This window comes from Primulina tabacum, chromosome 4 (genome assembly GCF_025594145.1).
Source record: "Primulina tabacum isolate GXHZ01 chromosome 4, ASM2559414v2, whole genome shotgun sequence".
In the NCBI taxonomy this organism is placed as follows: domain Eukaryota; kingdom Viridiplantae; phylum Streptophyta; class Magnoliopsida; order Lamiales; family Gesneriaceae; genus Primulina; species Primulina tabacum.
The window spans coordinates 46,738,397-46,753,646 of NC_134553.1; the positions used below are offsets into that span (position 1 = coordinate 46,738,397).

Sequence of the window (15,250 nt, forward strand, 5' to 3'; positions counted from 1 at the left end):
CTTGACTTGGGCACTCATGATCCGCCTAGTCACTAGTGCTTCACCTACAACCGCCTCATATCCCTCATCAGGATCCTCTAGTGCAGGCATCTCATCATCATCATCATCATCCTCCTCACTATGCGACTCATACTCACCATAGTCATTTAAAATCATCGCTCTTTTATTAGGACACTCACTAGCAATATGCCCCAACCCTTGACACCTAAAACATCTAGTATCTCTAGATCGAGTAAGAGGAGTTTCAGATTTACCTTGCACTCCTTGTTTAGGCGCCTCGTGTTTGGTCTCAACCTTGGGCTTGGTCACCACCTTATTCTCCTCATGTTTCACCACATTTGATCGCCAAGAAGATGATGAACCCCCAGCTTGATTAATACGGCCAACTCCTCGCCTCTTTAGTTGTTGCTCCACCTTTATGGCCATTTGCACCATCTCGTCTAGGTCCAAGTAGTGCCTAAGCTCCACTTAATCATGTATTTCCCTGTTCAAACCACAAAGAAAACGAGTCATCGTCGCCTCACTATCTTCCTCAATATTTGCCCTAATCATGACTACCTCCATCTCCTTATAGTAGTCCTCCACACTCTTCAACCATTGCCTCAAGGTTTGTAGCCTCTTAAACATCTCCCTATAATAGTGATTGGGCACAAACCTCTTCCTCATGACCCTCTTCAACTCATCCCAAGTTTCAATAAGCCTCTCATTATACCTCCTCCTAGTGGTCACTAATTGATCCCACCAAATGAGAGCATAGTCTAAGAATTCCACCACCGCCAACCTCACCTTCTTTTGTTCGGAGTAGTGGTGACATTCAAACACGAACTCTACCCTCTTTTCCCACTCTAAGTACGCCTCCGGGTCAGACTTCCCATAGAATGATGGAATTTTCATCTTAATACTACCCATATTGCCATCTTCCCTATTCCCATCATATCTACCCCGTACTGCTTATCTTCTTCCTCTACCAAATCCTCTACCTCTCCCATTCCTACCTCAATTTTCATTTTGGCTCTCCTCATCTCCTCCCATATCATACTCCTCATCTTCTCCTCTACCCACATCTTTATGCTTAGATTTACTCCCACTAGTACTAACCTCAAGCTTATTCAACCTCTCATATAAGGGCTCCAATTCATTCCTCATCATCCTACTAAAATGCCCAAACAACGCCTCCATTTGAACCTTAGATAATCCTTGGTTCGAACTATCTCCTACCTCCCTCTCCATTTAATTTCAAATTTGTACCTGCAAGAAAACGTTAGTAGAAAACAAAATGTTCCTCACCCAAATGCTCACGGTCACTCCAAAAAAATTCACTCGTCTTTCCTCTCTTATTTTTTTTGCTCACAACAAATACTCACCGTTCACTCCAAAGAAAATGCACTCGCACTCAAGTAATGTCACTCAAATTCGAGAGTTCTCTCAAGGGCTCAAGCTTTGTATTTGAGTGTATCAAACAATAAAGTTTCAACTCGTGAACAAATGTGATCGACTCACTTGGACTGCGTAGACAGGAAATTTTGATGATAAATATTTTTTTTTGACTGTGAGAGGCAATTAAATATGACTCTCTAAAGAAAATAGAACAAGATATCAAAAAGAAATAATGGTGAATTTTTGGAATTTTTGTACTTTTTTTTTTGCTGAGTACTTTACTTGAAAATCCCAACAAAAAAAACCACCAAAAATTTCAAAGACTGACGAAGAACGATATATTAGAAAGACAGATCTAAAAAAGAAACGAAAGTATAACAAATCTGGTAATAGAACGAGATAATAAAGCAATAAACTTACTTGAATTCAATGAACCCAAGCTCTGATACCAAATGATACGAACCCTCGTATGAACAAAGGCAAACACGATTTTTAATTGAACCGCGCCCTCAATTCGACAACGTTAAAAGGATTCTTTGATGTCCCGATCTTTTGAATTAAGTATGTGTGTGATTTTCACCTCTAAACTACGACAACGAGTTTAGCAATAAATAAATCACGAAGAAAACAATCGAAAAACTCGAATGAACCTTCAAAGGACAAGCCTAAGACAATCCGCACAAGAACGATCGACAAACGCCACAAAGCATAAACTTTGATAAGTTTGATTTTTGATACAAAGCTAAAAGCTTTTTGGTTGTTTGAGAGAAAACTCAAGAACAAACTCAATTCAATATTCAATAATCTGAAAAGTGTTTAAAATTTCGTCCATAATATCCTTACATATCAAAATCTAGTTACCAAACAAATTAAAACACTAAATAAGGAAATAAATAATTTCTCGGAACAGTGTCCGCCCGGGCGGAAGGTCTTCGGCCCTCACTCTCCTTGGTTCGCGCTCGGGCGGTAACTTTTATCCGCCTGGGTGCGAGGCCTTCACATATTTATTTTCTGGACTCACATGTAGCACTCGGGCGGTAGTTTACATCCGCCCGGGCGCGATGCTCTCGGGTTCCTTCAACATTTAATGCTTGAATAATGCTCTTTTGGCTCTCGAACTCACCCCCATGCATCACGAACCCTTCGGCACTTTGCTCCTTGCACGTAAGCCCTCCTTGATTGCTCATAAATAGCCCATTCAATGCGTCCTTGAATTTCTTCATTCGCCCCCTCATGATTGGTCCTTCTGGCAATTCTAACGGATCCCACGTTTTCCTTGGAGCTTGACCACTCGTGTTCGCATCATTTTCTGTTCAGAATCTTAGAACTCTCAGTCCGAGTATTGGTTTTAGCTTCAACAGCCAATGCCTTCACAATCAAATCTAAAGAAGGCGAGTTAGTAAAAACTAGTGAAAAGAGAAGTCAATCCTCATGAATTAAGAGGAAAAATCACATTTCAATGCGATATTTGAGCCACGAAGATCAGTTCCGAAGTATCCACAAGCCTTGAGCCCTCAGTGCGGCAGTAAGAGCATCCAACGCCATGGATGCATCCACAACAATCAAAACCCAGAAAATAACTGCGAGTGAATCCGAGGAATGAGACCAAAAACATATTAAAATTCGAGCTAAACCCAAGAAGAGAAAATCCTGAAATTCTGAATATACTTGATGAGTACGGGATTAACCTTCAAAATTCAAGAGAGTTTATTTTACTTTATTCAAATATAATATTCATACACATACAATATTTATTATTACCAATTTTCTTTTAAAAAAATATCGATCATTTGACTTTGTAATTATAAATGATAATAAAAATAATTAAACAAGTAAGCCAAACACACCCTATTTTTTTCCATTTCTTAGTAATCCCTATTTATCTATACTCTACATATTGAGTGTGACTCTCTTTTCTTTTTTTCATTTTACAATTTTTTTACTTTCTTTTATGCCAATTTCACAATTTGCCAAAAGACATCTCAACATTTTTTATAATTTACATTACAAATAAACTTTCAAAAAAATCAAATATTATACGAGCACGAAACACTAGTTTACTTTTTAATACGTAGCATACAAGGGCCGAGTTTTTATTCCACGAATTTTTGTATATATACAAGGACGAGTTTGAAAACATTTAAAATCTCGCGAACGACCCATAATTAATCTTGCAATGCATTATGTTATTTCACATCATTCGAAACGGTGAATAAACTATGCAAGAAACATTTTCTCCATGAACACCACGAACTCAGGAAAATCAATAAGCCCGTCTCCATTAACATCAAAATCTCGGATCATCCTCTTGCAATCTTCCAAACCACTCCCTTCTTTGAATCCCAAACCATACAAAACTCTTCGCAAGTCATTAAAATCTATGTATCCATCCTTGTTCGAGTCGAAAACCTCGAAAGTCTCCTTGATTTCGTCGAAGCTCGGCTCTTCTTCGTGGAACAATGCCAAGAAATCATCCTCACCAAAAAGCTTATCAGCATCCTCCATTGCACACCACCTCAATCCTAATCTACTGATGATCAGGTCGATCTCCGATATATTTATCTTCTCGACCTCGGAATATCTCTTATTGCGAACCGGCCCTGGGAGGCGGGCCTCGAAAGAATTGGACATCTGAGTTCTGCTGTTCCATTTGGTTGATAAAAACTTTGGAACACTTTGTAGGAACAAGTCGATTCTTGAAAAAAGATGCTCGATGTTCCAGTAGATGGATTTGATTAGCCAACACACTGAAAATGAAATACTGTTTTCAAATACTACATCCATTAGTAGACAAAACAAATTGGATTAAAAAAAAATTAGTATTTATTTTCAATCTCCCAACGCACGCACACACGCACGCAGGCACACACTCTTTGGTGTTCTTGGTATGTTTGATCATCAAAAGAATGAATTTATACGAAACAAAATTTCCCCTTTTCGGCTGGCGTATGAAAATGCCAGATTATTTGTGGGAAACTTCATAAGATTTAATGAGGTGGTTACGAAGAATATTTTAAAATGTACATTTTTTTTTTAAATGCAAGTGTGTATCGCGGTCGGCTTGATAAAAGATATTGTAAGTAATTGACGTGAGAAAATGCGGAGGAAAATGTGGTGAAATTTCGGGGTCGTTCAATAATTGGGAACACGACGACACAAGGTGTAATTTCCAAGAAAGTAGCTAGTTAATAAAACTTGAGCCCGAAGTTGAATTAGTCTTTCGTGCAGTTTAATTAGGATTGGTCTTCGTTTAGTCTTTAAAGTATGTCTCTTGTGAGACGATCTCACGAATTTTTATCTGTGAGACGGGTCAAACCTACCGATATTTACAATAAAAACTAATACTCTTAACATAAAAAGTAATAATTTTTCATGGATGACTCAAATAAGAGATCTGTCTCACAAAATACGACCCGTGAGACCGTCTCACACAAGTTTTTGTCTTGTCATAATAGTTTTGGGGAAAATTATTTGGAGAAATAGGCGAGCCGGGTCAGTATAAAATCTCATTTATTTAATCATATTTGTGTTTTCAGTTTTCACACAAATTTAAAAAATTATTGGTTTTACAAAGAAAATTCTCATTTTATTCATATTTAATGAGTGATTTAATATTTTTTTAATTTTTTTAAAAAATAACTAATATGAGATATTAATGTCAAATAAAACTAAAAAAAATTATTGATCAAATTCGTTTTAAATACTCTTTAAACTGATCCAAACTTTGCTGCACACCCATCACAAAAATGATATTGTATCGTCTCTCGTATTCAACTCAAATTTTTATAATAAATAAAGATAAAAAACAATTATCTTTCAATTTATTATTATTTCATTCATCATCTCATCCACCAGCCAAGCGGTGCTTTCAAACGCGAGTCCTCTTCATTCATATCCTAATGTGAATTAAGCTTGCTTGCATCATAATCTATTCAGATGAAATTATATTACTTTTTATATGTTCTTTTAGAAAACTGAATACTTAATTATCAATACACAAGATTGACTGACTCATTATTTAAAAAATACAAAATTAAATCCCATATTCTAACAATAATATTTATTATTCTAGTTTGGAATATATTTGGTATTCTAATTTCACATTGTTACCATTGTTTTGTTTCGAATTCAGAAACACTGATTCCTTCACACATTCACATTTTGACGTATGATTTTGAATCAGACCAAGTCAAGAAAGCGTCGTAGTGTAATTGTCAACTCTTCCAATGACTTGAGCTACGTTACTTATTGGGGGAATAATGGAAATACTTGATTAAAAAAAAAAAGCAAAAAGAAAAGTTTATAAATCTGGAAAAATCGTTGAATGATTATTTATTTTTAAAATACATATTGCCATTTTTCTCATCAACAAACCTATAAAATATCTTGACTTTTTTTTTAAAATAAAAAAAAATTCTTCCCAAAATACCATTTACCAACTTGGTAATGTTAAATTGTAATTAAACGACATATCTTTAAAATAATTAGAAATATAAATAATTAAATATTTACAGAATTATTTATATACTTCGGTGTTTTAATTATATTAAAATTGATGCCAACAATTAGTATAAACTTGCAACTCATTCGAAATTGTACAAGTCACTTTGGTCTCGATACCGATTATAAAATCAAGTATTTTTTTATTTACTAAAAATTATAGGTAGTGATAATAATATAATTCTATTTTTAAAACTATATAAGCATGCTTCAATCTCTGTACTACATCTAGTGGTCATGGTACAACTAAATTTTTTTAAAATTATACAACAATTTAAGAATGATACATACATCTCTTTTGTAAATAGACAATTATTGCTTCACAACAAAATGGAGATATTAATGACTATTTATAAGAATTTAATTTCAAATTATTATTTTAAGTTAATTTTAGATTGCATTATGGGTCGGACAAAATCCGTCTCACAAATTTGACTCATGAAACAGTCTCACATGAATTTTGTGTATATAATAAATATATTCGTACAATAAATTTATATTTAAGATTTCAAAATCCAAGTATATAGATTTTTTTTTTATAAAAAGAAGCACCGATTAGGAAAAAGAATTGAGCCCGATTTATATATATTCAATTTTAATTTGACTATCTGAGGTCCATATATCTAATGATCCAAAATTCATTTAGATAAAACTCGATAAATAAGCTCAAAAAGAATTTGCAAACAAGCGAACTCTCTTTGTTCTTCAACTCCACGCATAATTTCCAAAAAAAAAAAATGTTTAAAATATATTTGCTTAATAAAATTTGATAGATGAAGTTAAACTGAATAAACTAGAATTTTCATCTCTACATATAATTTAATGAACGAAATTATGTGTTCCGAGCTTTGATTCATCGTTGGGAGACGCTTCTTTTAGACTAGTTTCAGATGACGTTTTATATTGGTTACAAGAATTGCATTGCATATACGATAATGATACTTCATTAGAGTCCGGGTCATAAATGATCAGAGATATTATATGAATAGTCCAAATCAGGGTAAATTTACAAGAAATTCGTCAGAAGCCGGGCAGGTAAATGCCTGAGATATCTTCTCCCCGGGTTATCAAAAGCTCGGGCTCTCATACAAGCTCCCGGATACTCACTACCCGAGAAGCCTCGATAACAATACCGCACTTGAGTGTTTGAGTAGGTAAAATCTAAACTCGATAAGTGTACCTGACAGAATCATACTGATGTGACATGATGAAAAATGTAGGACGGCATGATATGAAGTCAACATTCAATGCTACAAGTGATAAGTAGACACTGAAAATAAGGAAATATCATCATCTTCCTTCATATAAGTAAACAGGTTCTTCTAGCATTAAACACATTCAACCACATATATTCACACATATATTTACACAGTATCATTTATTTATCTCCTAAGCTACACTGATAATTATCTTCATCATCTTTCACCTGCTGACTTAAGCATCGGAGTGGCTACGCTGGACACCCCTCCGGCTCCCATTCACGAGTTCATTTCTTTGTTTACAGGTTATACTTGAAGCCATATTAGAGAAATATATTTTCTCCACAAGATAAATCCCCTTGCTCATTTTTACCTTGACAAAACTCTTATCAGATCCAGTTGATTGCACGACCCTACTCACCCAATTCGCCCGGATCGCATCAGATATGATCCACAAAAATTAATAGTCTCTGAATTGATATGGTGTCTATCAACCGTGTCAATATTTGTACCTATCAATAAAGTGACACTCACCTGTTGGATACATCCAATATGTGAGTGTCATTTAATATATGAGCGTCAAGAGAGACACATAATATACATACATCTATTCTACCGAGTTCTAATTTTTTTTTTTTTTTTTTGAGGGAAAACACAATTAAACATTAATAGCATCCAACGATGTTACATCCATTAACCAGGATGGGTACAAAGAACCCACCCAACGAACAGGTGAAGGGTGGGACAAACCAAATATAGCTAAGCAATGAGCACTATTGTTTGCTGATCTAAACAATGTGACTAACCCCATAGAATATACCAGATTTTAGGTTTTCTAAAATGTTGGAAACTAAAACACCATGAGGATCACGACCAACTTTCTTGAAGTTCACCTCCTGGACTGCCGATAGTGAATCTGAAAAAACCCACACTCTGTGAAAGCCGCTTTGTAATGCTAGAGTCATTCCAAAGTTGATCGCCCGGATTTCCGCATCCAAAATCGTGCCAGACAATCGGTAGCACTCGGCAGCAGCTGCACAGATAATACCCCGATGGTTGCGAATCACAGCAGCTGCACTACACATTCCCAATATCTCATTAAATCCTGCATCAACGTCGAGACGAGATGACCTGAAGGAGGAGGCTCCCAACACTTTGATTTCGCCTTTGAAGATGATTCCTGAATAGTCCCATGCTTTTTGCGAGCTTCCTGGAATTGACTGAGATAGGATATGGCCCAATTAACTTTCAAATCAGGTAGTGAGCTGTGTTCACTATGCTTAGCCTTGCATATCCCTATCCATACAGCCCACGCAAGCATACAAAAGTGTTCAAACTCAGACATCGAGTATCCATCTTTAACACTGATTCCACAATACAAAAAAGACAGAAGCTTACTGCCCTTCAATCGACTCCAGAAAATGGTTTCTTTCCACACCCCACACACCTTGGGGCAGAAAATCAGGCTATGACTGGTAGATGCTGTGTAATTTCCGCAAAAGCCACAGCAAACTGATGACAAAATGTGTCTCATGAAAAGATTTCCTTCATTAGGCAATAGATCATTACAAGCACGCCATAAGAAAATCCTAACCTTTTGTGGAATATTTAATTTCCAAATAAATTTCCACCACCACTCAATTCCAGAACCCGACTGAGATTCATGGGGATCAAAACACCCTATCTCGAGAAGGTAACCAGATTTAACCGAATATTGGCCATCCCGACCCCATTTCCAATATCTAATGTCATCTGTGTTATGATTATGCAATGGTAAATCCAGAATACTATCTGCCTCAAAAGAAGGAAATAAATTGCGTACCTTATCCACATTCCAAGTTCTGTCTGGTAATATTAACTCACTAACCATCGGCGATTCATTAGATCCTTCCATAGAACTTTTGCCAGAAGCTAACGAGGTTATCCAGTTATCTGAGTATGCTTTAATCCGAAGACCATTCCCAACCCGCCATCGAACACCTTTCTGAATCAACCCACGGCTCCACAGTATTGATCTCCAAATATACGAAGGTTTCGATCCTAACTGAGCAGTCAGTATGTCACCATGTCTAAAATACCTAGCTTTAAGAATCTTAGCCATGAGCGATGCGGGATCGCAAATTATCCTCCAGACTTGTTTTGCCAACAATGCTCGGTTGAAATCCAATAGGCTCCGAAAACCCATACCTCTATATTGTTTAGGTTTGCACAAATTCCTCCATTTGATCCAATGCATGCCTTCCCCAGACGAGTTGGACTTCCACCAGAATTTGGAACAGCATTGTTCCAACTCAAGACACAGAGAAACAGGCAGTTTGAAACATGACATTGCATACGACGGTATCGCTTGTAGAACGGACTTGATAAGAGTCTCTTTTCCCCCAGCTGAAAATAACTTAGAAGACCAACCATTTATTTTCTTTAGAAGTCTCTCCCTCAACCCTGCAAATTGGATTCTTTTACTTCGCAATGAAAATGTAGGAAGCCCCAAGTATAACTCATGTCCCTTTACCACCGCAATCTGAAAGATTATGCTGATCGCATTAATAGTATTGCTGAAGCACTCGGGCTGAAGGTGAGGGCAAATTTATCATAATTCACAAGTTGTCCCGATGCTTTTTCGTAAATCTGCAGGCACTTTTTAATATGGAGGCACTCTGTGTCCAAAGCACGAAAAAATATGAGACTGTCATCGGCAAAAAACAAGTGGGAAATAGAAGGGCAATTAGATGCAATCTTAACTCCCTGAAACAAGGAAACATGCTCCGCTTGAGTGAGAATCGTTGACAGGCCTTGAGCACATATTGTAAACAGATATGGCGATAAAGGATCACCTTGTCGAATACCACGTTGAGGGCGAATTTTACCATAAAGAGCCTGGTTAACTCTAATAGAGTAGACAACTGATGAGATACATCTCATAATAAGAGCCACAAAGCTCGAAGCAAACCCCAGCTTGGTCATCATTGCTTCCAAAAACTTCCATTCCACTCGGTCGTATGTCTTGCTCATGTCTAGTTTAAGAGCCCCAAATCCAGTCTTATTCCTTTTGTTATTGTGGATCCAATGTATGCATTCATAACCAATAATAACATTGTCTGTAATCAACCTTCCAGGGACAAAGGCGCTTTGGTTTTGGTTTATGACTTTGCCGAGAATAGATCTCAATCTGTTTGTGATAGCTCGAGCCACAACTTTATAGCACGTATTACATAGACTTATCGGCCGAAAATCACTCGGTTTTCCAGGAGCTGCCACTTTGGGAATCAGAGTTATGTTCGTTTCATTCCACCCATCAAGTTCACCTCTGTCATTCAGAATATATAGACAAGCAGATACGACTTCCCTACCCACAATACTCCAGTTTTTCTGAAAGAATAGAGCTGTGAATCCATCTGGACCAGGAGCTTTTGATGGGTGCATGTCAAACAAAGCTTTATAGATATCACTCTCAATGTATGGCTCCTGCAAAATTTCATTCATAGCTTCGTCCACCAAGGGGGAAATATTCTTAGTTGCTTCCTCAATTTCTGCTGCAGAAGGATGGTTTGAGGAAAATAGATTTGCAAAAAAATTCAGCATTACATCAGCAATATCTTTTTCAGCCTCCACCCACTGACCATTATCATCAATCAACCCTTTAATGTGATTAGATCTTTTTCTTTGCGAAGCAAATGAATGGAAGAATTTGGTATTCCATCACCTTGTGCTAGCCAGTTAGTGCGAGCCCTTTGTTTCCAGTGCATCTCTTCCTGCATAACTAACTTCTCAATGATGTTTTCTAGCTCATTAATTTGTCTTTCATTGCTAGAGGCCTTCAATGGGTTCATAAGAGCATCAAGTTCTTTTCTTAAAGCCTCGATTTTTCGAGAAAGATCGAGCCCTTTGTACCGAGTTCTAATATTATTCAAATATAAACGCATCTTAAAGTCATGGACTATGATCTAACGTGACATAAACATATGAACACAAACCGAATTAACGTAGGCAAGGTAAGTTTAGTAGAGTGTGTTCCTTGTCTGGATCACGTACGCCATGTGGGAGACATGAATGTGAAGATTTTGTTGAGTTAAGCAAAGATTGTTAAAACAGTTATCTTTGGTCATGCGTTACACCAAAGGTTATCCGGTTCCAAGGACAGGACCAGAATCTCTGCCTATTTTTTGTGGACCATCAAAATTGTGTTTATTTTAAATAATTTTCATCATCGTTATTATTTGATTTTATTGAAATCTGAAAATAGAAAAAGTGATTGATTGTATTATATAATAGTTCATTCATCAATTACTTAATCCGTTTTTTTATTTTTATTTTTATCAAGAATATAACAATCAAAATGGGCTAGCATACAACGCGTCATTTGGCAGGATGGCTAGAAAGGACGGATTTAACCCATTTTGACTTGTCTATTCAAGAATCGTATTGCAAGTTATTTTCTGCCCATATAATCAACACCTAAATGAATTGAGTAGGTCTCTTGTGAGACGGTCTCACGAATCTTTATCTGTGGGACGCGTCAACCCTATCGATATTCACAATAAAAATTAATATTCTTAGCATAAAAAGTAATATTTTTTTATGTATGACCTAAATAAGAGATTCGTCTTACAAAATACGATCCATGAGACTGTCTCACACAAGTTTTTGCCAAATTAATTAACATATGATAAGGATAGGAACAATATAAAAGTCAATGCTTCGAATTTTTCGTTACACTTGTCATACAAAAAAAAAAAAAAAAAACCATGGTTTTGAATTAGTTGTAAAAAGAAAAAAAAAAAGTGGGATTAAGGGATCGGAAACTAAACGTGAGTAAGCGTATAACATGTTAAAAAATGGTACAATTTGGTCGAAAGTGGGAAAGAAGACCAACCGATGTTTGACCGCATTAAGTGCAATATAGCAAAGGTTAGTTTTTAAATATGAATAAATATAATGTTTTTTTTTATCCAGTAAAATCCCGAACAAAAAGCTCAATTAAAAACCTCAACTAAATAATTAAATTTAAAAGATTTCTCCTTTCCTCGTTCTACTGATAAAAAAAATTCTATAATTCAAAAGAAAAAAAACCTCATTAATCTCCATTACTCAGTCTCAAATTCACCTTTTTTTTACATATTATTTAATATATCGATTATTTCGAAATAATCAAAGTTATGATAAAAGTTAGATAGTGATCTTTTTATATTTAAATTCGTATTTTACACTCTTAAACTTATAAGAAGCCGAAACATATCATCGACATTTCATCACCATTCACAAGTTTTTATAATTTTTTATCTTTGTGTTACTGTTTTGAGAACATTCTCCCTAATTTAGCAAATACTTGTGTGAGACAATCTCACGGGTCGTTTTTGTGACACGAATCTCTTATTTGGGTCATCCATGAAAAATTATTACTTTTTATTCTTAGATTATTACTTTTTATTGTGAATATCCGTAGTTCTCTCTAATTTTTTATCAACTAACCAAACAATACAAAATATTTAATGCTTCATATAGTTATAGATATTTTATATTAATTTTTTCATTCAAATTAAATTAATTATACATAATTAATAAATCATAATAAAAAATTATTTATTTATACAAATGTTATACTTATGCAACAAATGTTATTCTTTTCCTTAAATTTTTTTATTTTATTGACGAGGGTCTAAAAATAATTATATTTTTTCGCCTTCCGTCTGTGTGTGTGAGTATTTACTGTCAGTAAATATATATTATTAAACGATATTTGAATATTATTTTTTTAGGAAAAGAATTGTTGCATAATATATAATACTCCAAATAATGAAACATATTAAATGATCTAAAATGTTAGACAATAAAGTGACATAACTTTAGTTTCACACGTTTCGGGACGATTTCCATGTGAAGTATGAGAAAATAAGCATCAAAATGGCCATTTCCATATCATCCAACTCGAAGAATCTCTACTGATAATTTCCATCTCAGAAACTCAAACAAAATGGCAGAGGCACATCAACGAAGTTGGCAAGAAATTTTACATACTGAATATGCATGGCATATTATTATTAACCAATAATGATCCAAAAGCTAACAAAAAATCAGACCCTTTTCACTCTTTCATGAGTCACAAGGCCCCAACTCCAAGAAAGTCTATGAATTTTGGTGCAATCCCTTCTTCAGGATCAACTGCCGAGATTTCTTGGGATGATGGGTTGAAATGATCGGCAGAGTAATTATAATTTGTACGTTGAATTGTGGTAAATAATCGGGCGTGGTGATTATTATATGGGTTGGATGTGTTGAAAATATTCATCTTCATCTTCATCTCGTTAGAACTATGGCCTGCAGCGTAAAACAGGTAATAAAATGACCATTAATCCATCCAAAATAATAAATTCATAACTTCTGTTTGTTAACAATTTTATGCGTATAAAAAGGACATTCAAATCTGATGTATCTTTTTATTCTTCAATGGATTAATGACTCGTCATTTAATTAGTCGAATTTTGATGAATAGTCTTTGATTCGTGTGAAGTATGACTTCAAACCAAATATTGTTAACTGAAATGATCGGTCTTATGCTGAAATTTCGGAGGAAAAAGTGTAATCAGAATGCCCACCAGGAAATAAACCATGAGACGTTTCCGCCGCCGCCCAATACCCATTGTGTACAGGAGTTCCTCCGCTGCCGCCGCCAGCAGCCGTGTGAGTCGAACAAATAGACCCACAAAGAAACCCACCACCGCCGTAGCCATAAGTAGGGAATGGAGGCTCAGCTTTCATGGCTGCAGGGTGAATATTGACGAGGGAAAGATCATCATCATCTTCTATTTTCTTGAAAACAAACTGCCCCATTTTCCTCCTCCGATGAGCACTGGATTGCTCCCTGTATTTTCTCGCCATTACAACATGCCAATGGTTCTTAACTGCATTGTCTGTTCTTCCAGGAAACAGCCTCGCTATCATTGCCCACTTGTTGCCATACAATCTATGAGCAGCCATTAATCTATCTTCTTCTTCTTCTGTAAAAGTCCTTCTGTTAATCCTTGGATCCAACTGGTTAAACCACCGCAACCTGCAGCTTTTCCCTATTCATAAACACAACAGAAAGTACTGAACAAAATACCCAAAAAAAAGTGAGGGAAAAAAGGGATAAAAGGAGGAGTTAATCAATTAAAGAAGAACCTGATCTTCCTTCCAACTTCTCTGCAATAAGATTCCAGTTCTGTGGGCCGTATAACGCTACAAGTTCTTTAAGCTTTGTATCTTCTGCGGGCCTCCAGTGTCCTCTAGCACAGTGTTTCGATTGCCCAGTGCTCTCATTTGAGTCTTTGAAGTTGTTCAATGCATGCATGTTGGATTCTTTATCTTCTTCATGAATCAAACTTGCGTTTAGATCAAAAGAATCAGAGTCTAATTTCCCATCACACGGAGATGAATTATCCTTTTCTCGCGAGGAAAACCCGGAGTTCTGGTTAATGGAAAGAGTGCCCATATCTGGAAACACCATCCCCACCATTGGAGATCCTACTTTACCAAAGGAAGAAGAACAAGAATTGGTGTCATACTTGCTCGTTCCTTTTGGCGAATATATAATGCAATTACTGCTATCCATTAATTTTTCTTTTTTCTTTTCCGTTCAATTCATTCTTTTTGTTTTTACTCAACTTCTGACCAGTAGTGCTGCTGCTGTAATACTGTTACGAAGTCATCCGTCACCATAGATGATCAGATTATGAGAAGGAAAGGGGAAAGTAAAAGATTTTGGGAAGAAGGGAGACTTTTGGCAGATTGTGGAATATTAGCAGAAAGGAAAATGAAAATGGAAATGTAAAGAAACTGGGATTTCCTCTGTGGGATTGAGGAAACTTAGGAACAGAAGAAAGTATTTGTAACAGAAACCTTTACATGGATCGCCATTGGCAAGAGGAACTGTGTCCGAGCTCATCACATAAAATTAATTTGTCCAACTATATATATATATATTTTAAAAAATCATATTTTTTCTAATATATTTATCATTTTTACAATTAAAGCAGTCCATATTTTAAATTTTAGTTTTAGTCAATTGTTTTTTAAAACTTTATTTCATTTTTCAACGAAATGCCGATGTTACCCTGATATGTCGCATATATGACATCCAAAAGATGATAATATATAGACAATATCTCATCATTATTTTCACTCAGAAATGACTAAAA

The 15,250-nt window shown here is 35.7% G+C and overlaps 3 protein-coding genes across 3 annotated transcripts; all 3 read right to left on the reverse strand.

Moving 5' to 3' along the window:
• Positions 1–3,594: 3,594 nt before the first annotated feature.
• LOC142542058 (putative calcium-binding protein CML46) lies at positions 3,595–4,008 on the reverse strand. The gene has a single exon (XM_075648505.1). It carries the CDS (start codon positions 4,006–4,008, stop codon positions 3,595–3,597), a length of 414 nt encoding a protein of 137 aa, XP_075504620.1.
• Positions 4,009–7,864: 3,856 nt separating this feature from the next.
• On the reverse strand, positions 7,865–10,999 carry LOC142542059 (uncharacterized). The gene is made up of 4 exons (XM_075648506.1): positions 10,780–10,999; positions 9,678–10,714; positions 8,383–9,597; positions 7,865–8,296 (listed from the first exon to the last, which is right to left on the reverse strand). Exons 1-4 carry the CDS (start codon positions 10,997–10,999, stop codon positions 7,865–7,867), a joined length of 2,904 nt encoding a protein of 967 aa, XP_075504621.1.
• Positions 11,000–13,038: 2,039 nt separating this feature from the next.
• LOC142541710 (transcription factor MYB56-like) lies at positions 13,039–14,986 on the reverse strand. Its single transcript, XM_075648176.1, has 3 exons — positions 14,235–14,986; positions 13,670–14,137; positions 13,039–13,391 (listed from the first exon to the last, which is right to left on the reverse strand). The coding sequence occupies exons 1-3, from the start codon at positions 14,662–14,664 to the stop codon at positions 13,174–13,176; spliced, it is 1,116 nt and encodes a 371-aa protein (XP_075504291.1). The 5' UTR covers positions 14,665–14,986; the 3' UTR covers positions 13,039–13,173.
• Between the last annotated feature and the right edge of the window lie 264 nt (positions 14,987–15,250).